General features: G+C 45.4%; 1 protein-coding gene across 1 annotated transcript in view; it reads left to right on the forward strand.

Annotated features, from left to right (window-relative positions):
* GPR137B (G protein-coupled receptor 137B) overlaps window positions 1-22,432 on the forward strand; it is a 55,709-nt gene that overhangs the window by 20,767 nt on the left and 12,510 nt on the right. The window contains exons 2-5 of the mRNA NM_001191481.1: window positions 4,822-4,871; window positions 9,888-10,110; window positions 13,245-13,394; window positions 16,843-16,971. Coding sequence (NP_001178410.1) covers window positions 4,822-4,871; window positions 9,888-10,110; window positions 13,245-13,394; window positions 16,843-16,971 — 552 coding nt within the window. The remainder of the gene's footprint in view (window positions 1-4,821; window positions 4,872-9,887; window positions 10,111-13,244; window positions 13,395-16,842; window positions 16,972-22,432) is intronic.

The following is a 22,432-nucleotide window of genomic DNA, read 5'->3' on the forward strand; positions in this document are numbered from 1 at the left end:
AAGGCTGAGCCTCTGACCTGCAGATCAGCCTCCTGTGCTCTGACCACCCGAGCCCACAGCCTTTCTGTGGACATCTCCTCTTGTCCTTCGCCCTGTCCAGGTCTTGCCTTGCCAGTAGGACCATAACCCTGTTGAAGGCAGAAGGGGTCAAATTTTTCTTTGATCTATGACAGCACTTTGCACAGAGCTGAGTCCATAGCATAGACCTGTGGGTGGTTTTCAGGAGCCCAGCGATGGCCCTGGTATGAGAGTCAACTGAGTTACCTGCCACCGAGTAAGCCCCCCAAAGTGTTAAAATATTATTTGTGTGTTTCCTTGGTAAGTTCAAACACTAAAAAAATACTGTACTTTCAATATCATATGACATCACTTATGCGTGGAATCTAAAAAAAAAAAAATGATGCAATTTCACTTATTTACAAAACAGAATAGACTCACAGGCATAGAAAGCAAATGTATGGTTACTGAGGAGATGGGGATAAATTAGGCATTAACAGGGATTAACAGATACAACTGCTATGTATAAAATAGGTAAACAATAAGGACCTACTGTATAGCACAGGGAACTGTGTTCACAATCTTGTGATACCTGTAATGGAAAAGAATCTGAAAAAGAATATATATATATATGTGTGTGTGTGTGTGTATGGTGACTGCAGCCATGAAATTAAAAGATGCTTGCTCCTTGGAAGAAAAGCTATGACAAACCTCAACAGTGACATGTGTGTGTGTATAACTGAATCACTTTGCCGTACACCTGAAACTAACAGGAAATTTGTAAATTAGATATACTTCAATTTTTAAAGTGGTTTAAAAATGCTGTAGTTTCACATCCTCACTCTGATATCTGTGAAGAATTATCTTGTATTTAAAAGCAAGATCCTCAAGTACTATGTACTATGAACAAGTACTAGTAGCATTTTTCTGAGAACACTGTTATGGGTTGCACGGGTCAGGATTTTATTTTGTAACAGAACTTTGGAGTCACTGACTAATCTATGCCTTATTCCTAAGAGAGGTTGTTTTTATAACATTTCTCTTTATGGACTGAAGAGAAATACCAGAGGTGATGTGACTTGCCTAAAATCCCATGGGAGCAGAGAAAGCTGAGCTAGGGGCCTGTTTGACGTAAGGGCGGTGTACTCACGTCATCTTTTTGTGTTATCACCAGGCACTTTATTTACGATGTGAACTCCTAGTTCCTACCTCCTTCCAAAAAGGATCTAGGACAGAGACAGAACTCATGTCAGAAACAAAATGATTCTTCTGTAAGTCTGGAATGCTCTCCTGTGACAATCTGAAATGTGTTTCAAAAAGTGAGGTGTGGATTTGCTTATTGGAAGGTCTATAGGAATATCCGCAGTCCCTTCTCCCCCAGATGTGGATTCTGCGGATTAGAGTTCTTGATTGGTGGCGCATTAGTGTAAGTTTAAGACTTGGGGAGGGGGTCCTGCCCATGGACTCGGAGCGTCTCCCGATCTCTGTGCTTGACACCCCTACCTGGACTCTTGCTGTCACCTAATTACTGTGATCACCTATTTCAGTGTGTTTGAAATGAATGATCGTAAAGCTGTTTAAGAATATTGGGTCAAGGACTTCCTTGGTGGGCCAGTGATTAAGACTCTGTGCTTCCACTGCAGGGGGCTCGGGTTCAATCTCTGGTTGGGGAGCTAAGATCCCACATATCGTGCAGCAAAAAAATAAAGATGCATAGGATTTCTGCTGGCCAGATGGGGAGAGGGCATTCTAAGCAATAAACCATAGGTGGTTCACCAATTAAAAAACACAAAAAACCTTTTTGATGTTTGGCTACCTTTAAAAGTAAGAAAAGAATATTAGGTCAGGCAATTTAATCTCTTTAATAGTTCCTAAGAGGTAGTCCTTGGGCACTGTGGTAAAGAATCTACCTGCCAATGCAGGCAGGAGACTCGGTTTCCATCCCTGGGTTGGGAAGATCTCCTGGAGAAGGAAATGGCAACCCACTCCAGTATTCTTACCTGGAAAATTCCGTGGTCAGAGGACCCTGGTAGGCTATAGTCCATGGGGTCGCAAAGAGTAGGACACGACTGAGCGAATGAACGCACACACACAGTCCTTGGGCTAGGCAAATCTGAATTCCTCGAGGTGGGCACTGGGCCCCAGTCCAGGCCCACTGGCTTGGCATCTCTGAAGGTGGGGCGCCAGGATGTGCATCTTTAGCAAGTTTCCTGGGCAGTTCCTATAAGTTGGAGAATTACTACTGATGGTCCTCAGAAGAGTATCTCTAAAAAGATTCCAAGGGGATTGGCTGCTTCTTTGGCACATGGGTTGTGGGAGTTGGCCCCTAGAGTCACCTGGAGGCTCGCTGCCCCTTGTGACATCTGTCTGCACCCCCAGACACACTACCAGGCATTTGGATCCACTGAAGGCTTCCCCTAGATTACGTTCACATACCCCTCTAGCAAACTGATTCTCACTGCTTGCTCCTCAGACAGGATGACCGTATCAAAGCCCTGTGACCGCCCCCCCCCGCCCCCACCACCCCACCACTGCACCCTAGAGCTGCCTGTCCCCTCCTCCCCTGTTGCCAGGACCATGCCCTCACTCCCCATCCTTGTCCTTCGCTCCTTACCACTCAGGCATAATTTCTCCCCTTTAGACAGGTGTTTAGAAGTGGAGGCACTTAGCAACTCTCTAGGGAAGTACCGGGGCCCCACGGACTGAGGATCGGGACTGAGGATCCAGAAGGCACATAGTTCCAGCAGATTAGTGAGGCGGGGCGGGGCCAGAGGGCGGGGCCAGTGAGTTCCCAGAGGGTCACGGCAGCCCTCAGGGCCAGCATGAGGCAAGGTGGGGACCAGGGCCTGTGTTAGGAGCTCCGTGGAGAGGGAGTGCCTGGAGGCAGGCCATCTGGTCCCCTCCGTCCACAGCACGAGCATCTCTGAATGAATACCCTCACTTTCCCATGCCCTTCCTTTCCTTCTCTCTGTTCTGCTCCCATCCCCGCAAACACCAGGGGTCAGGAAAGCAAATATATGAGCAGGTGTACTGCTGCCCCTCCTCACCCCTAGCCGGACCCCGACTGGTGACCCCCTCAGGCTCCCTCGCACACACCGTGGGAAGAGCCTTGTGTCTGGTGGGGCTGGAGCCTGGGCTGACACCTGCATTCTGTCTTCCCTTTACTCTCTCGCCTGGCACGGGCTTTACCAGGCCAGCTTCTGCCCCCTGGGTGGAGCACATTAACAATTGTGCAGTGAAAATCTGGAGAAATTCCCACAATGTTTCATCCATAGACAACGATTGAGTTTGACACTCCTATAGTCCAGTGGGCTGCCAAGTTTAAGGCCTGAGTTGATGGACACATATATTCAAACCACATTCTTTTGGTACCAATGAAAATCCTGATAAAATGTGAGAGTGAGTTGTTTATCTCTGGGGGAAGTATGAGCTCAAATGCAAATCTTAAAATAAGAGATGGTTCTAGGCAGTGGTAGACCAGTAATACTTTTTTTAAAAAGCCATTTAACCATTTTTAAATATTTTTGCTTTTAAAATTTAAATTAAAATTTAGGCACAGCTTAAGGACTTCCCTGGGGAATCTTAGTCCCTTTGCCACATCCTCAGGTTGGGAAATCTGTTGTGGGGCCTAGAACTTTCTTAACAGTACAAGATTAAAAAAACTAAGACCTTGGCATTCAGTCCCATCACTTCATGGCAAATAGATGGGGAAACAATGGAAACAGTGACAGACTTTATTTTGCGGGGCTCCAAAATCACTGCAGATGGTGATGGCAGTCATGAAATTAAAAAAATGCTTGCTCCTTGGAAGAAAAGCTATGACCAACCTAGACAGCATATTAAAAAGCAGAGACATTACTTTGCTGACAAAGGTCTGTCTAGTCAAAGCTGTGGTTTTTCCAGTAGTAATGTATGGATGTGAGAGTTGGATTATAAAGAAAGCTGAGCACCAAAGAATTGATGCTTTTGAACTGTGGTGCTGGAGAAGACTCTTGAGAGTCCCTTGGACAGCAAGGAGGTCAAACCAGTCAATCCTAAAGGAAGTCAGCCCTGAATATTCATTGGAGGGACAGATGCTGAAGCTGAAACTCCAATACTTGGGCCACCTGATGCGAAGAACTGACTCATTGGAAAAGACCCTGATGCTGGGAAAGATTGAAGGCAGGAGGAGAAGGGGACAACAGAGGATGAGATGGTTGGATGGCATCACCGACTTGATGGACATGAGTTTGAGCAAGCTCCAGGAATTGGTGATGGACAGGGAAGCCTAATGTGCTGCAGTCCATGGGGTCACAAAGAGTTGGACATGACTGAGTGACTGAACTGACTGACTGAGGACTTCTCTGGTGGTCCAGTGGTTAAGACTCCATGCTTCCACTGCAGAGGGTACAGATTCCCCTGGTAGGGGAACTAGGATCCCACATGCATCACAATGTGAGCGACAAGATGCTGTATGACTCAGGGAACTCAAATCTGGGCTCTGTAACAACCTAGAGGGGTGGGATGGGGAGGGCAGGGGGAGGGAGGTTCAAGCTGGGGGGACATAAGTATACCTATGGTGATGTTTGGCAGAGACCAACACAGTATTGTAGAGCAATTGTCCTTCAATAAAAATAAATTACAATTTTAAAAACAATTTAGGCACAACCTAGAAAATGTTTAGCTTCACGAACTTTATTACAAAGTAGACATTTCAGTTTTAGAGACAGTGACCTGGGCATGAAGGGAAAGAGAAGTTCCAAGCAATGATATTAGTTTGTCAGTACAAGTATATTGTGGCCCCAACTTGCCTTATTTTTTTGTTTTTCTTTTTTGTCATTTCAGGTGATTTTTAAAGCCAAGTCAAAATATTCTCCAGAATTACTCAAATACCGGTAAGTACCTGCTGAGGCAATTCTCTCTGTGGCTGGAGGTAACCGCGTTTCCAGCCAGGATTTTCACACATCACTTCTCTGTGACCTGCCTGCTTGTCAGGGGTCAAGTTCACTGCTCACTGGATCACCACCTACCAGGCCTTGCAGCATACTGGCCTTGATTAGAAACAAAGTCTAGTAGGGACTTCCCCGGTGGTCCGGTGATTAAGGCTCGGTGCTGCCAATGCAAGGGACTCGGGTTCAATCCCTGTTGGGGGACTAAGATCCAACATGCCATGTGGAACTGCCAAAAATGAAAAAAGAAATGAGAGTCTGGTGTGTTTCCTTCCAGAGAGCAGAAAGGGAAGTTAGCCGTGCACATGGCATTTAAACCTTTTGGAGGCACTTGGGATGGGACGGGCCTCAGCAGAAGGAAGAGGGGCTCCCTGAAGATGCCTGTGTGGCCAGGCGGCCCCCTCCCTCCCCCCGCCCGGGTGCAGGTGCAGCTGAGATCTGGGTGGGGCTGAGTAAAAGAGGCTCATAATCTGGACTAGAGGAGGCCTGAAATCATAGGCTGAATTTATTGCAGGAGGTGGACTTGCATATTTTTCCTGTGGGCAGGGTCTGTTACTTGCCCCAGGTTTTTAAAGAGGCCTGCTAACTCCCCTGTGGCTTGAATGATCAGCCTCGGCCAGAATGGGAAGGGAGACAAGGTGTCAAGAAGCCATGAGATAGTCGCCACACGAGTCAAGGTGTCTCAAGTCCCTGCCCGGGAGAGCTCGACTATCCAGACACACATTTCTGGGAAGGAGACTTTGGCCTCTTACCTTCTTGAGTCAAAGTGAAATTTTAATTATTTTATTACTTTACAAATATATAAAACTATATTCCTATTATATTTAAACACATTGAAAGGGAAAGTGTTAGTCGCTCAGTCGTGTCCAACTCTTTGCAACCCCATAGACTGTAGCCCACCAGGCTCCTCGGTCCATGGAATTCTCCAGGCAAGAATACTGGAGTGGGTTGCCATTCCCTTCTCTAGGGGATCTTCCCAACCTAGGAATCGAACCCAGGTCTCCTGCATTACAGGCAGATTCTTTACTGCCTGAGCCACCATTTAAACAGGTATCATCTTAAATTCACAAAGACTGTTTATATAAAGTTCTGAAAGTGTATACTCTGATCCCCCTTTGTATCCCAGGAAGCTGGAGTTCAGGAAGTTAGGTGACAGCGTACTCAGGCCGAGATACAAGTGATGAGACGTGTGTGCTGTTTTTGTTTTTCATCTGATCCTGCTGTCTCCCTTTACTACTTAAAAAAAAATTGTCGAAGTGTAGTGAATTTTTAATGTTGTGTTAATTTCTGCTGTGCAGCAGAATGACTTCTTTTTCATGTCCTTTTCTGTGCTTTATCACAAGATATTGAATAGAATTCCCTGTGCTGTACAGGAGGACCTTGGTGTTTCTCCATCCTGTATATACTAGGTTGGGTCTGCTAATCCCAGACTCCCAATGCTTCCCTTCCTCTTAGCAACCACAGATCTGTCCTCTTTGTCTGTCCCTTCACTGCTTTCTGAGAAGTTCAGTTCATGTTTCTGCCAGACTTGATTCTAAGAAGGTCAGTTTAAAGTAACAGTGCTTTACAGTCAGCCCTCCGTTGTGGGATCCAAGGATTCCACACCTGTGGCTCCAGAGGATCATATCGGGAGGCACGATATGCCTCAGATGACATGTACTGCAGCACTCTCAGTCCGGGACTTGAGTATCTTTGGGTTTCGGTGTTGGCTGTGGGGGCCTGAAAGGTGTCCCTTGCAGATACTGAGCTATGATTGTGTTAGGAAAACCTGGGAGGGGTAGGAGGGGGAACATTAAGAATTGAGCTTGGATGTGGGCCTCAAAGGAGGCTGTTTGGAGTGTGAGTTGATTTGGGCAGAGGCAGTGGTTCGAGACAAGAGCTTCGGAACTTGGTTGAACAAGAGCTGTAACAGAGGCTGGAGGAGGGAATGTTATTTCCCGAGGAAGAGGATGCAGGGCAGAGAGACACGGACACTGTCACTCTAGGGGATGAACAGGAGGAAGACAGACCAGGGGCCTCCAGAGACAGGCTCAGATGGGAGAAGGATGGAGCTGGGGTCACACCTTTGAGGTCAGGGAGAAGATGGTAGGAGGAGGTGGGGCCAGCAGGGGGTACCTGCAGAGGAGGTGATGAGGCAGGAGGGGACACCTTTTTCTAGAAGTTGCTCTTGAGGGTGAGGATGAGGCCTCACTCTCCCCTGGGTGACATCGGAGGAGAAGCACAGGGTCCCTTGAGTTCTCACGGCAGTTCTTGGAGGCTGGAGAGGAGGAGTGAGCTCTGTGTTACAAATGTGAGGGCACAGCAGCCCTGAGTGGCTGAGGACTTGCCTGGTGTCGCATCTGTGACCTTGCTCTCTGGGTCACAACCAGCAGATGCAAGCAGAGCAGCTGAGGCGAGGAAGGGGAGCAGAAGCTGAGTGGGTGGCCAGGGCCACACTCCAGCAGTGTGGGAGCTGCACCGTCTGGGTGTGAGCGGGGCCTGCTTGTCTTCTGCTTTCTCCGTTCCCAGTGCCCTCTCACTGTCCCATAGAATTTTCACAGTGAAGAAAGAGGAGTAAGAATTTATATCCACCATAGTGGTTAAGACTTTACCTTCTGATTCAGGCGGTGCGGGTTCGATCCCGGGTCAGGGAGCTGAGATCCACAAGCCTTGTGATCAAAAAACCAAACATAATGCGGAAGTAATATTGTAACAAATTCAATAAAGGCTTTTGGGCTTCCCGGTGGCGCTAGTGGTAAAGAACCCACCTGCCAGTGCGGGAGACGTCTCATAAGAGACACGGGTTCAGTTCCTGGGTCCAGAAGATCCCCTGCAGGAGGGCATGGCAACCCACTCCAGTATTCTTGCCTGGCGAATCCCATGGTCAGAGGAGCCTGGCAAGCTACAGTCCATGGGGTCACAAAGAGTTGGACAGGACTGAGCATAGTATTTAAAACAATGCCCAAGAGGAGTCCTTTGGAAAAGCTGAATGTCCATATTATGCTTTTTTCCGGAGCTTCATTGCCATCACATGGATAGAATGTATGCATAACACCAGCAAGGGGTCAAAAACAGTAGGGCTGATTCCAGAGGTTCTAGATGTTTCCAAATTGTGTTCTTCACAAAAGCACAGCAGATAATAATAGAACAAGAAGAAACAGGGCTTTTGAGGAAGCAGATTGAAGATTTTTAGTGACTCCCAGTTGGCCCTGCCTCTGTCTCTCTCTAAGCCCCTGATTCCCTCCATCACTATGGGAACGTGTAGAGAGCTAATGAAAACCTTCATAATTTAAGGTTTTTGACTAATTTACCATGAGTTGCATGTTGTGCTAATGCCCTATGTCCATTCTCTCCCCTTGTCTCAGCAGCCCTTTGGGCAGATGCAGACATGTTCGACTTAAATGGTCTGTTTTGTTAAGTTTAAAAAAATAGTGTAGGATATGACTTAAAAAAATTTTTTTTTTAATTTTTAAATGATGATTGCTTTACAGTGTTGTGTTGGTTTCTGCCATACAACATGTGAATCAGCCACAAGTATACATATGTCCCTTTCCTCTTGAACCTCCTTCCCATCTCCCCATCCCATCCCACACCCCTAGGTTATCACAGAGCACTGGGTTGAGCTCCCTGTGCTACGTAGCAACTTCCCACTAGCTATCTGTTTTACATATGTTAATATATACATTTTAATGCTATTCTCTCAATTCCTCCCACCCTCTCCCATCCCTTGCTGTGTCCACAAATCTGTGCTTTATGTCTGCATCTCTATTCCTGCCCTGCAAATAGCTTCATCAGTACCTGAATGGTCTATTCTTGAGCCAAGAATAGACTCGAGTGATTCTTACCTGAAGTAAACACAATATGGACAGTCCTAGAGAGAAACTTGAACTGATTTCCATATTGGTAAATGTGAGAAGTGTCTCTCTAGACCTTGCACAGGTCACGTAGGCAGCATGCAGCTCTGAGAAACTGCAAGTTAAAAATGGCCGCCACCACTACCCCGAGGCTAGTGCAGGGGTTCCCAGCCTCCAGGATCTAATAGTGCCTGATGATATGAGGTGGAACTGATGTATTAATAATAGAAATAAAGTGCATCATAAATAAAATGCGCTTGAATCATCCCGAAACCATCTCCCACCCTGGTCCATGGAAAAATTGTCTTCCACAAAATTGGTCCCTGGTACCCAAAAGCCTGGGGATAGCTGTGCTGCTAGTGAGTGTTCCATGCGAAGGGGCTGCTGCCCAGACTTGATGACTTCTGAGGGGTAAAACCCTTTTAAAACATTATCTCACTAATCCTCAGGAAGAGGCTGCAAGGTCGGTGTTATTGAGGCTGTTTTCTGGTGACACTAGGGCTCACCCAGGGCCACCTTGCCCAGGCTCTCAGTGTGCAGAGTGGCTGGTGCTTTCCCCGAATCCCAGCCCAGCCTCGGAGCCCGGCTCTGCTCTACCATCCTCGTGAGCAGCGCGTGCATCAGCCCACATCCACACAGCCCCTCTGACCCTCGTAGCCTCCCGGGGACGGGGACGCGGGGCTCAGGTAAAGGACCCCCCCGAGGGTACTCTTTGTGGTTGATTTGTCATTTAAATCTGGCGGCCCTCCAAAGTCCGAACCTTTTTCATTGCAGTATACATGTTGATTTACAGTGTGTGCCAGTCTCCAGTCTCCAGCCGAGTGGCTCAGTTATACACATGTATACTTTCTTTTTTTCTATTCTTTTCCATTATGATTTTTCATATGATATTCGGTAGAGTCCCCTGTGCTATGCAGTAGGACCTTGTTTATCCATTCTCAATATAATAGTTTGCATCTACCAACCCCAGACTCCGAGCTCTTAAGTGTTAACTTTGGCATGTTCTGCTTCTAGTATTTAACCAACAAACAAAAATCCCTCAAAAATCCACAGTTTCCTCGGGGATTGATCAGAATGTACAGGAAGCCTGTGGGGAAGGCTGCCTTCAGCCTCTCTCTCTCCTTCCCAGGTTGCCCCTCTACCTGGCCTCGCTCTTCATCAGCCTTGTTTTCCTGTTGGTGAATTTAACTTGTGCGGTGCTGGTGAAGACAGGCACCTGGGAGAGGAAAGCGATCGTGTCCGTGCGCGTGGCCATCAACGACACGCTCTTCGTGCTCTGTGCCGTCTCCCTGTCCATCTGCCTCTACAAAATCTCCAAGATGTCCTTGGCCAACATTTACTTGGAGTCTAAGGTAAGGCGGACACATGGTCGAGATCCTGCCATTAGCCTTATTCTCGAAAGAGTTTTCTGGGATTTCCCTGGGAGTCCATTGGTTATGATTCGGCACTCCTGATGCAGGGGCCACAGGTTTTTATCCCGTGTTGGGGAACTAAGATCCCACATACTGTGCAGTGAGGCTCACCTCCACCAAAAAAAGTTCCCTGGTTTGCAACAGAAAACAGAAATCAACCAATGCCTCTCCCACCTGACCTCTTGCAAATGATTAGCTGTGGTGGTGTTGCCAAGACACAGAGCCGTGTAGTTCATTGAACTTTGTGAGAAGAATTGACTCCAGGTGGCTCGAGGTTTACTGGGGTGTGCAGAGTTCCTGACAGAGAGGTAAATCTCTGGTTTCTGGATACAGAGGTTTAAGTGAGAGTTTAGAGGACCCGTGGCATTAACTGTGCCACTAATATTGTTAGAAACACACAGCTGGTATTCCCTTTGTTCCTAGCCCTTTTATAAGCACTCTGCATGTAGGTAGGACTGTAACCGTCAAAATTCAGGGGGAATAGGTGTCACCTACCTAGGGAAATGGAGGCACGGGATGTCAGAGTCTCAGCCCGGGTCACACAAGCCAGGAGACGCAGAGCCGCGGTGTGGCCGCAGCAGCCTGGCTCCGGGCTCGGGGGTCCGTCCTCTTTACCACCGGGTCGTGGCGCAGAGACACTCAGATCCCGGCGCACCGCTGCCTTGACTGTGCCCCTGTGAGGGACCCTTAACAGGGGAGCTGCTCCTGGGGTTCGGGACAGCAGGCCTCTCACGGTGACAGTTCGGAGATGGAGTCAGACCGTGTGTTGGGCCGCACCCCGTAGGCCTACAAGGCCAGGGCATGCCCAGGTTCAGTACTGAAGAAAGCCTGGAGTCAGCGATGGCTTAAGGGATCGGAGATCTTACACGTCTGAATCACGGTCATGGAGCAGCATTCCACATGTGCAGCGGACGGCAGCAGGACGGTAGCGGGCTTCGCTCCAGTGTCGGGGGTCAGGAAGGAAGACGACCAGTTGTAGAGGGAATTGATATCAGGTGTGATCAGTGGCTCAATGGTAAAGAATCTGTCTGCAATGCAGGAGATGCTTGGGACGCTGGTTTGATCCCTGGATTGGGAAGATCCCCTGGAGGTGGGCATGGCAACCCACTCCAGTATTCTTGTCTGGAGTATCCTATGGACAGAGGAGCCTGGTGGGCTACAGTTCATGGGGTCACGAAGAGTCAGACATGACTGACGAGACTGAGCACGCATGGGCTCGTTAGTTACCAGGGAAACCAGCAGAGGGGCATGACACGCACCACCACTTTGATAAGAAGAGTCACCAGCTGGGCCTGGGGGCAAGCCCATAGGAAGGTCAGTTGTGTGAATGGGTGTAGGAGAAGCAGGCACTGGTCGGGCAGGGCACGTGCAGAGACCAATGCCCCCAGCCCTGGAGTCCCTGTTTTCTCCTTTCCTTCCCCCAGAGTTACAGAGAGGGGCAGATGTGCTGCCTGGTATGGTGGTTCTGCAGTGCCCCTCACCAGCCTGGTCCCCAGTTCCCCCTCATTAAGGAGCCTGGTGATGTGCGGAGGTCAGAGTGGATGCTCTGGGCTCCCACTGGCCATGGGACCCTGGCCCCACCAGCATGTTGCCCACTGAGACTTGGTTTTCTCACATGTAAGGTAGGGTGATTCACAGCTCCTCTGCTTTTGAATTTCTTTGGCACCCTAACCCTTGCCAGGGAACCCATGTGGTTGTAATGTCACTGGTCTGAAGACCTGAGCACTCTGCTTCTTAAGATACTTGGTCTTCAGCAGCCATCAGTAGATTAAAATCTGTACCTCCAACTTCAAAATTACAAAGCCTTCTTCATCAAGGTATCCTGTGATACCTTTGCCTGAGCTCTTGCAAAATCTGAAAAGTTAGTGTAGCAGGGTCCTTTTTTCATTGATAAATGTTGACAAATTTTATACTTGACTTTGCCTTAGCTTTATTATTTACACTGTCTCCCGTATAAGGTCTATTCAAGGCTTTTTGAAAACAGAATTATGGGGACTTCCCTGGTGGTCCAGTGGTTAAGACTCCACGCTTCCAGTGCAGAGGGCTCGAGTTCAATTCCTGGTCAGGGAGCTAAGATGCCACAGACCTTGTAGTGCGGCCAAAACAAAACAGAATTGTGGTTTTAATAGGAGGGGTCACACTTTGTCAGATTGTCAGATTTAGGTCACCTCTGTGCCAACAATCTGATGGACTACCATTGGCAAAATAAAATAATAGCTTAGATTTAGTTAGTGACTTCCAAACTCAAAAATGAATTTCAGTTTTTTGGTTAACTGTTTTTAACACCAGGGCTTCCCTGGTGGCTCAGTGGTAAAGAATCCACCTGCCGGTGTGGGAGACACAGGTTTGATCCCTGGGTCAGGAAGATCCTCTGGAGAAGGAAACAGCAACCCACTCCAGTATTTGTGCCTGAGAAATCCCATGGACAAAGGAGCCTGGTGGACTACAATCCACGGGGTTGCAAAAGAGTGGGACACGACTTAGCGACTAAATGACAACGGCAGCTGTTTTCAGTTAGCAGTCCTTTAGCTAACTTTGGACACTGATAGCTTCATTAGTGGGGGCACAGATGACCAATTTTCACACAATCCCAAGCTCTGAATCACATTGGGACTCCAGCCTTCCCAGCCTAGGACAGTTGGGTCTTGAAGACATGCTCCCCACCCAGAGCCACTGTCCCCAGCTCCACTGTCCCCAAGCTGCCATCCCTCTGAGGTGGTTTTGTTGTCTCCAAGCCAGGGGGCAGGCCCTGGGCTCATAAGCTCAGAGCATCCTTGGAGCTGAGCAGCGGCACTTAGAGATTTAACCAAATAAGTCATCTGACTGTCTTGCTCTTCCAAGCCTAGGTCTTAGGCAAATAGTTCATGTTTTCAGGTTTTGAAGCATCTCTCTGAAGAGAATTGGAAGTTTTAGGGTGGGTGTGGAGTGAGGGGAGGCTTGCAGTTGGGTTGAAGGTCTGAGAGTGGAAGAGAAGCTGGGAGGGTTTAGGAGTTCTGAACAGAGGCCATGCTTGGGAGGGGACTGTGGTCTTGGGCCTGGATTGGGGACCCCGCTCACGGTTCCTGCTTTTCCAGGGCTCCTCCGTGTGTCAGGTGACCGCCATCGGCGTGACCGTCATCCTGCTGTACACCTCTCGGGCCTGCTACAACCTGTTCATCTTGTCGTTCTCTCAGAGCAAGAATGTCCATTCCTTTGATTACGACTGGTACAATGTGTCAGACCAGGTCAGTGGGCGCTGGAGCCTTGCTTTGACAGCATGCCGTGTGGCAGAGAGGTGTCAGCTCCTTGCTTTTGCTGCTGAAGAGCTGGGTGACCTTGGGAGTCACTTAACTGGGTGGTGTCTACATCCTCATGTCAAATGCAATCACTGTACCTGCCTTGTTCCAGCTCACACGTCTTGTGAGAAAATTAGAAAACAGACACACTTCTCCTTGCTACTTTCTGGGGCTTTTGTCAAGCAGTACTTAAAACTTTTAAGTGTTTTTATATAAATGTAATACGATTTTATTAAAGGGTGAAATTTGCAAAGATAAAAATGAATTGTATTCAATTCATTTAGGTTAGAAAACACATAAAATGATGAAATGGTTTTTGTTTTTTTTTAATGGAGCAGTAAGCGAAAGAAATGTAGACAAAAGTGACCAAGGATATTAAGGGGTTAGAAAGAGCCCATTTTACATCTCAGTATGAAACTCTTTCTTTTTTATAATGTTTCTAGAAATTCGTAAACAAATGAACAAAGGTAATGAAATATAATATGGCATCCATGTTCACAAAAGCTCAAAATATAAACGACTGAGAGGGGAATTCCCGGGCTGTCCGGTGGTTAAGACTCTGTGCTTGCACTGCAGGGGACATGGGTTCAGTCCCTGGTTGGGGAATTAAGATTCCACATGCTGCATGGTATGGCCAAACAAAGAGAAGGAAAAAAAAAAAGAGAATTAATCAGCATTCCCTAATTTGAAAAGTATCATTTCTTTGTCTCCAGCCCTGAACAAAGTGCCAGAAACACAAAAATGAACAGACCCATCCTTCCATGTAGAAGTTTATGTCCACTGAAGAAAAGAGCCACACAGAGAAGCCATTACAGCAAAGAAATAGAAGCTTCTAAAGTAGGAGTTTACTGGGTTGAATTGCAAATTCTCTTGAGATTTTCCTGGGTAAACACTGAATATCCAACTATAGACAAATCCACCTCTAAAATCCCAACAGTGCTCAAACCTTGAATTAACACTCTGGAGGAAAGAAGAAAACAACCGTGCTAAGTTAAAACCGATGGGGGGGACTTCCTGGTGGTTCAGTGGTTAAGCCTTCACCCTCCCAGTGCAGGGGACTCGGGTTCCATCCCTGATCGGGGAACTAAAATCCCACAGGGTGCAGCTCAAATAGATAGATTCTACCAAAAACAACAACAACTGAGGGCAAGATGAAATCCATAAGAGGCTCGTGCCAGGCGTTAGACTGGATTCAAACCACAACAATCATAATCACCAATCAAACCAACAGCACAAATGGGGGGTGGGAGGAAGGTGGGCAGGGCGCTGGTGAAGAATTTCCTGTTGTGAGAAATCAAATACATACAAATCTAAACGTTCAACAGTGATAAATTAGAGACTTATTCATGATACCCAGAGGACTTTTATCATGGTAACATGTAGGTACAACTGACTAATCATTTCTAAGTGCACAGTTGAGTGGTATTAAAGTACATTCACAGTGTCATGCAACCATCACCACCATCCATCTCCAGAACGTCTTCATCTTCCCAAACTGAGACTCTCTCCTCATTAAGCCACAAGGATTTGGTTTTAACAAAATACTTATTTCAATGCTTCTTTCAAGTAAGAGCTTATAAATACAATGAATTCAAAATATCACAAATTTTTATCACAAACAACACAGTTCTGTTGTTTTGGGTGGCTATTTGTTTATAGATGTCAGGATCTATGTGTCGCAGCCAAAATAATCTAGGAGCCAGCAGATGGCCCCAAGATGCAGGTCATGTGTGTAGAATGGTGGAGCACACAGCACACTTCTGAGACATGTGGGTGGAGTTTCAGTGCAGCGTTTGAGTCATCTTTCTGAAGAGGCGCGAGATTGGTTTTGGGTACTGTACTTTAAGGCTTCCCCGGCAGTGCTAGCGGTAAAGAACCCTCCTGCCAATGCCGGAGACCTGGGTTCCATCTCTGGGTCAGGAAGATCCCCCGGAAAAGGGCACGGCGAACCCACTCCAGTATTCTTGCCTGGAGAATCCCATGGACAGAGGAGCCTGGCAGGGTACAAGTCCATGAGGCCACAAAGAGTTGGACACGACTGAAACGGCTTAGCGTGCACGCGTATACTTTGAGCACAATGTGGTGGAGAAGGTGAGAGGGTTCCGTGTAGGGACCGGCCCTTTATGGTTTGATGGCGTTTCTGTCTTCCTTTGAAATGCCGGCCTTTCTGACAGACTTGCCCAGAAATAGCCTCACACACCCTGCCTCTGGCCTTCAGAAAGGAGCGCACTGCTACACCCCATCTGCTCAGCTGTCTCACTGGTCCAGGAGGCCAGCATCCTGGACTGGGAGGCTTTTTTTTTCTAGACAGTCTAGCTTGCTGTAGGCTTTAAAATGTAAATATAGGATGTGGTTAATGTGAAGAGAAATAAAAAAAAAACTGACACATTTATTCCAAGGATTAGACTAAGGCTACGATTGTGATATGCTGCTCTTGAGAACTGGGAGGTGGGGGACTTCCCTCATGGTCCGGTGGCTAAGACTGCATTCCCAATGCAGGGTACCTGGGTTCGATCCCTGGTGAGGGAACTAGATAGATCTCACATGCTGCAACTAAGAACTGGTGCAGCCAAATAAATATTAAAAAAAAAAGAATTGGGAGAGGGACTTCCCTGGTGGTCTAGTAGTTAGAATTCCATGTTTCTAATGCAGGCGGCACGGGTTTGATTCCTGGCTGGGGAACTAGGATCCTGCATGACACACAGTGTAGCCAAAAAATGATTTTAAAAAAGAATTGGGAGAAGGCAGCAGAACAATATCATTATTCGGTTGTCGAAGAAAAGTTAGCTTAGAGACTTCATTTGGATGTAAGGAAGATTCCTGGAGGGTGAAGGAATGAAGCATCAGAGACTGGCAGTTACTGTCTTTGAATATTTCGAAGAAGATAATTGTCTCTCCTGGGACTTCCCTGGTGGTCCAGTGGTTAAGAATCTGCCTGCTAACGCAGGGGACATGGATTCAATCCCTGGTCCCAGAAGACCCACCATGCCAAGGGGCAGCTAAGTGGGTGTGCCACAACTACTGAGCCCACAAGCCCCCGAGCCTACGCTCTACAAGAGAAGCCACTGCAATGAGAAACCCGAGCACCACAGCTAGAGAGTAGCCCCCACTCACCGTGACTAGAGAAAAGCCCATGCATTAATGAAGACCCAGCACAGTCAAAAACTAACTAAATAAAATGTTTTTAAAATTATCTATCCTATATGGTTTAAATAACTACCCCCCCAACCACCAAGGTCTGGCACAGTAGCATTAATAGTATCTGATTTCAACGTGCATGTTTTAGGGGGAAGAAATTACACTGTATTAGATTTAGTCTCTGTCATATTAGAACTGAATCAAACTTGTTCTGTCCTCAGTCTGGTGACTCTCCATTTTCTCCCTCTCTCCTCCCCAGGCGGATTTGAAGAATCAGCTGGGAGATGCCGGATACATAGTGTTTGGAGTGGTCCTCTTTGTGTGGGAACTCTTACCTACCACCTTAGTGGTCTACTTCTTCCGAGTCAGAAATTCTACGAAAGACCTTGTAAGTAATCCACTTTGTATTTGCAGAAAGTGAGTGTGAAAGTCGCTCAGTCGTGTCCGACTCTTTGCGACCCTATGGACTGCACAGTCCATGGAATTTTCCAGGCCAGAATACTGGAGTGGGTAGCCTTTCCCTTCTCCCAGGGATCTTCCCAACCCAGGGATCAAACGCAGGTCTCCTGCATTGCAGGAGGATTCTTCACTTGCTGAGCCACAAGGGAAGCTCAAGAATATTGGAGTGGGTAGCCTATCCCTGCACCAGCAGATCTTCCCGATCCAGGAATCGAACTGGGATCTCCTGCATTGCAGGTGGATTCTTTTGCAGAAAACATCTCCTAATTCTAATCACAAAGCCTATAGTTGGAATTTTTTCTTAGATTTTTGATAGATTCTTCCATCTTATTCTAATATGAAAAGTTCCTTTGTTTCATTGAGACTTTCTTTTCCATTCATTATCTTTTGAGGGAAACTTGTTTTTCAGTTTAATTTTACCAAAAAAAGAAAAAAACACCCAAAAACATTGCATCTCGAATCCTGGAGATAGTGATTAACTTTTTTCCTAATGAAACAGCTGCCTCACTAGTCTTTGAGCCTTGACTTGCTATGAACCAAATATAGAAGCTTTTATTTTAGCCAAGGAAAATGGAGAATGGTAACTCAGCTCTTCACCCCTGTGTTGTGCTGGATGGTGATTAGGGGAGGGGGTGGTAGGGAAGACAACTTTATTGTGAAGAATGCTTAAATCACTCCCCCAACTCAGTCGCATTTCTGGTCAACCAGCTTCATATAAATGTCCTTATGGGAGGGGGCAGAAAATGCAAAACCTGGTACTGTGAGGGAGCTCATGGAAGCTTTGTTCCACGAATTATTCCACCCAGAGGAACTAGTGGTAGAATCACTGATCTGTGAAGCCCACAGAAAAGTACGTGTGTGTGTGTGACTTTCTCGGTCATGTCTGACTCTTTGTGACCCCAAGGACTGTAGCCCTCTGTCCATCCAATTCTCTAGGCAAGAATACTTGACTGGGTTGTCATTCCCTTCTCCAGGGGATCTTCCCAACCCAGGGATCGATCCCAGGTCTCATGCATTGCAGGAAGATTGTTTACTGTCTGAGCCACCAGAGAAGCCCACAGAAAAGCAGAATAATGGTTTTTGGTCAACATAAGCACAGCGTGGGTGGCAAGGAAAGCACTGGTTTTCATGACCAACTTGTGTTTTATCTTGTCTCTTTCTTATTCATCTCTGGATAGTCACTGGTGAGCCAGGAATAGGAAAAAATAAAAAAAATAAAAGTAAAACTGGAAGGGGGTGGTTGGTGGAGAACTACAGCCTGACCCATAAGCCCCTGAAGATAGAGTGGCAGTGGGCACCATTTTCCGGTTCTGAGGGTCAGTTTCCTCTCCTTTTGCCATTTTTACCTTCAGAACAGCAATTCGATGCCCCCGCTGACTATTCCTGGCATTGGAAACACCTGGAGGCTTCTATAAAGTCAGACTCAAATTCTTCGGCATTGGTAGCAGAGAAACATGAGGAGAGTGGGCACTGGACTCTAGGCTAGAGTCCAGTGCCTTATTTTTCTTCCTTTTCTGAAGAAGTTGAAGTTTCTGGAAGGAGCCTCTTAACAAAAATCCCTCTTCTCTCTATGCTTTTCCTTGGCTTTCCACAGCCTTCTTACCACTTCTTAGTATGTCAGAGGCTTAGCTATACTCCCAAAATCCAAGGCAGTCTGAAGGAGAGACTGGACATCTGGGTCCTAAGGAGTGAAAGTCTGTCATTCAAAGTACTATTTTATTAACAAATTATTGACCAGAGATGCATTAATATGTCTTTTGTTACCCAAACATTATGGACCAGAGACAACATGTTTTTAGAGAGTGATACAGTTGACATCACTGTGCCAAGTTGTTAGAGCTTAAAATTAATCAAAGGTTCCTTCTATAGCTTATGATTGTCATTATCATTCACGTTTTGCTTCATTAGATTTTTGTTCCAACCCTGTGTATATTATAAGGCTTCCCTGGTGGCTCAGACAGTAAAGTGTCTGCCTGCAGTGCCGGAGACCTGGGTTTGATCCCTGGGTTGGGAAGATCCCCCAGAGAAGGAAATGGCAACCCACTCCAGTACTCTTGCCTGGAAAATTCCATGGACTGAGAGGCTCCTCAGAGCCTGGTAGGCTGCAGTCCATGGGGGTGCAAAGAGTTGGACATGACTGAGCAACTTCACTTTATGTATATTATAAATGCAAATTTATTACTGTAAAATTTTCAAAATGATGCATCTCGAAATTTTGAATGAATTTTTTGGTGAATTTTATGCAGATCCTTTCTCTGATTATCTGAGTGACCTGTATACTAGTGTCTTAAAAGATGATAGTTCTGCAAAATACAGTTCTGATTCAGACATTGTGAATGTTAGCCCAAAAGAAGACAGAAAGCCTAAGTGATTGGTTCTGATAAGGAAAGAGAAAATGAAGCTCACGGTGCTGGAGGAGACTTTACAGGTGTGACAGGTGTAATTACTGAATATAACAACCCACAAAGTGCTAGTGAAATAGCAGAATTAATTTTTGGCTGGCCAAAATAAAAGTCACCAGCCACAGGCATTAGTTTCTACAAAATTCCTTAGTGAATAATGAGTTAAATAAAGACAGAATAAAATGGATAGTTCATCTGTCCTCTCAGGTCGCATTATCCAGGGAAACATGCAGCCTTAACACACCCTCTGTGTATATGGAGTTACTTGGCTCTTGTGTTTGAATATATCTACTGTTTAGGGTATTATCTAGAGCAGTGGTTCCCAAACTTTTTGGCCTCAGGATACTTTACACTGATACATTATTAGTTATTATTTGTTTATTGAGGTATAATTGATATAAATTAGTTTTAGGTATACAGTGTAATGATTTGGTATTTATATATATCGCAAGATGATCACCACAATAGGTCCAACTAATGTGTCACCGCACATAGTCTACAAAATTTTTGTGTATGTGATAGGAACTTCGAAGATCTACTCTTTCAGCTACTTTCAAATATGCAGTACAGTATTAACTATAGTCACCATGCTGTATGTGAATCCTCATGACTCATTCATTTTTATAACTGGAAGTTTGTATCTTTTGACCCCTTCCACCCATTTCACCCACCTCCTTCCTATCTCAGGCAGCCACCAATCTGTTCTCTATATATCTGTGAGCTTGGTGTTTGTCTGTTTTTAGATTCCCTATATAAGTGGGATGATATGCTATTTATCTCTTTTTACCTTTTTCTAGTTGACTTATTTCACTTAACATAGTGCTCTCAAGGTTCAACCATATTTTTGCAAATAGCGAGATTTCATTCTTTTTTTAAAAAAAGTATTGTAGTATAGTTGATTTACAATGTTGTATTAATTTCTGCTGTACAGCAAAGTGACTCAGTTATCCATATATGTATTCTTTGTCATATTCTTTCCCATTGTGGTTTATCAGGAGGTTTCATTCTTTTTATGACTGAATAGTTTGTGTGTGTGCATATCATTTTCTTTATCCATTCATGCATCGGTGGACATTTGGGTTGTCTCCATATCTTGGCTATTGTAAATAATGCTTCAGTGAACATGGGGATGTGTATATCCTTTTGAATTAATATTTTCATTTTCTTCAGATAAGTATGCAAAAGAGGAACTGCTGGATTATGAGGTAGTTCTGTTTTTAATTTTTTGAGGAACCTCTATAGTGATTGCATTAATTTATATTCTCACCAACAACACACAGTGATTCCCTTTTCTCTGCATCCTCGCTAACACTTTTCTTTTTGATAGTAGCTATTCTGACAGGTGTGCAGTGGTTCCATTTGTTTTTGCTATTGAGTTGTATGAGTTCTTTACATATTTTGTATATCAACTCCTATCCTTGACTTGCAGATATTTTCTCCCATTTGGTAGGTTGCCTTTTCATTTTGTTGATGGTTTTCCTTTGCTGTGCAGGACCTGTTTAGTTTGATGTAGTCCCACTTGTTTATTTTTTATTTTGTTTCCTTTGCTTTTGGAGTTAGACCCCAAAATCATCATCAAGATGAATATCAAGGAACTTACTGCCAATCCTTTTTTCTAGTTTTATGGCTTCAGGTCTTACCTGCAAGTCTTCCATCCATTTGGAGTTAATTTTTGTGTATGATGTAAGATTATAGTCCAGTTTTCCCAGCACCATTCATTGAAGAGGCTGTCCTTTCCTTCGTGCGTGTTCTTGACTGCTTTGTGATAATTTAGTTGACCATATATTCATAGGTTTCTTTCTGGGCTCTCTATACTGTTCTGTTGATCTATGTGTCTGCTTCTATGCCAATACCATACTGTTTTGATTACTATAGCTTTGTAAAATAGTTTGAAATCAGGGGGCATGATGCCTACTCCAGCTTTGTTCTTTTTGTTCAAGATTGCTTTGGCTATTTGGGGTTACATTGATAAGTTATTGAGCACACCAACAAGCTAGTTTGGAGGTATGTATATGTGTAATTTTAAAAAATATTTGTTAATTAATTATAAATAAACCCATAATGTGTTACCATAATTTTTTTTATGAAGAAGAACTATATTCTCCAAAACAAATTAGTGAGAAGAGTTCAGTTCAGTTGCTCAGTTGTGTCTGACTCTGTGACCCCATGGACCACAGCACGCCAGGCCTCCCTGTCCATCACCAACTCCTAGTTTACTCAAACTCATGTCCATTGAGTCAGTGATGCCATCCAACCATTTCATCCTCTGTCATCCCCTTCACCTCCTGCCCTCAATCTTTCCCAGCATCAGGGTCTTTTCAAATGAGTCAGCTCTTCGCATCAGGTGGCCAAAGTATTGGAGTTTCAGCTTCAACATCAGTCCTTCCAATGAACACTCAGGACTGATCTCCTTTAGGATGGACTGGTTGGATCTCCTTGCAGTCCAAGGGACTCTCAAGAGTCTTCTCCAACAACACAGTTCAAGTATCAATTCTTCAGCGCTCAGCTTTCTTTATAGTCCAACTCTCACATCCATACATGACTACTGGAAAAACCACAGCCTTGACCAGACAGACCTTTGTCAGCAAAGTAATGTCTCTGCTTTTTAATATGCTGTCTAGGTTGGTCATAACTTCCCTTCCAAGGAGTAAGCGTCTTTTAATTTCATGGTTGCAGTCACCATCTACAGTGATTTTGAAGCCCAGAAAAATAAAGTCAGCCACTGTTTCTACTGTTTCCCCATCTATTTCCCATGAAGTGATGGGACCGGATGCCATGATCTTAGTTTTCTGAATGTTGAGCTTTAAGCCAACTTTTTCACTCTCCTCTTTCACTTTCATCAAGAGGTTCTTTAGTTCTTCATTGTTTAAATTTTGTGACTTTTTAATGTCTGGCTTAATGGAAGACAGCTACATTCTCCTATCTGCTTCTGTTGTGATATGTTGTTTTGAAGTACATGAAGAAAATCAAGCCTCAAATTTTAATATA

This window comes from Bos taurus, chromosome 28, assembly GCF_002263795.3.
Source record: "Bos taurus isolate L1 Dominette 01449 registration number 42190680 breed Hereford chromosome 28, ARS-UCD2.0, whole genome shotgun sequence".
NCBI classification, from domain to species: domain Eukaryota; kingdom Metazoa; phylum Chordata; class Mammalia; order Artiodactyla; family Bovidae; genus Bos; species Bos taurus.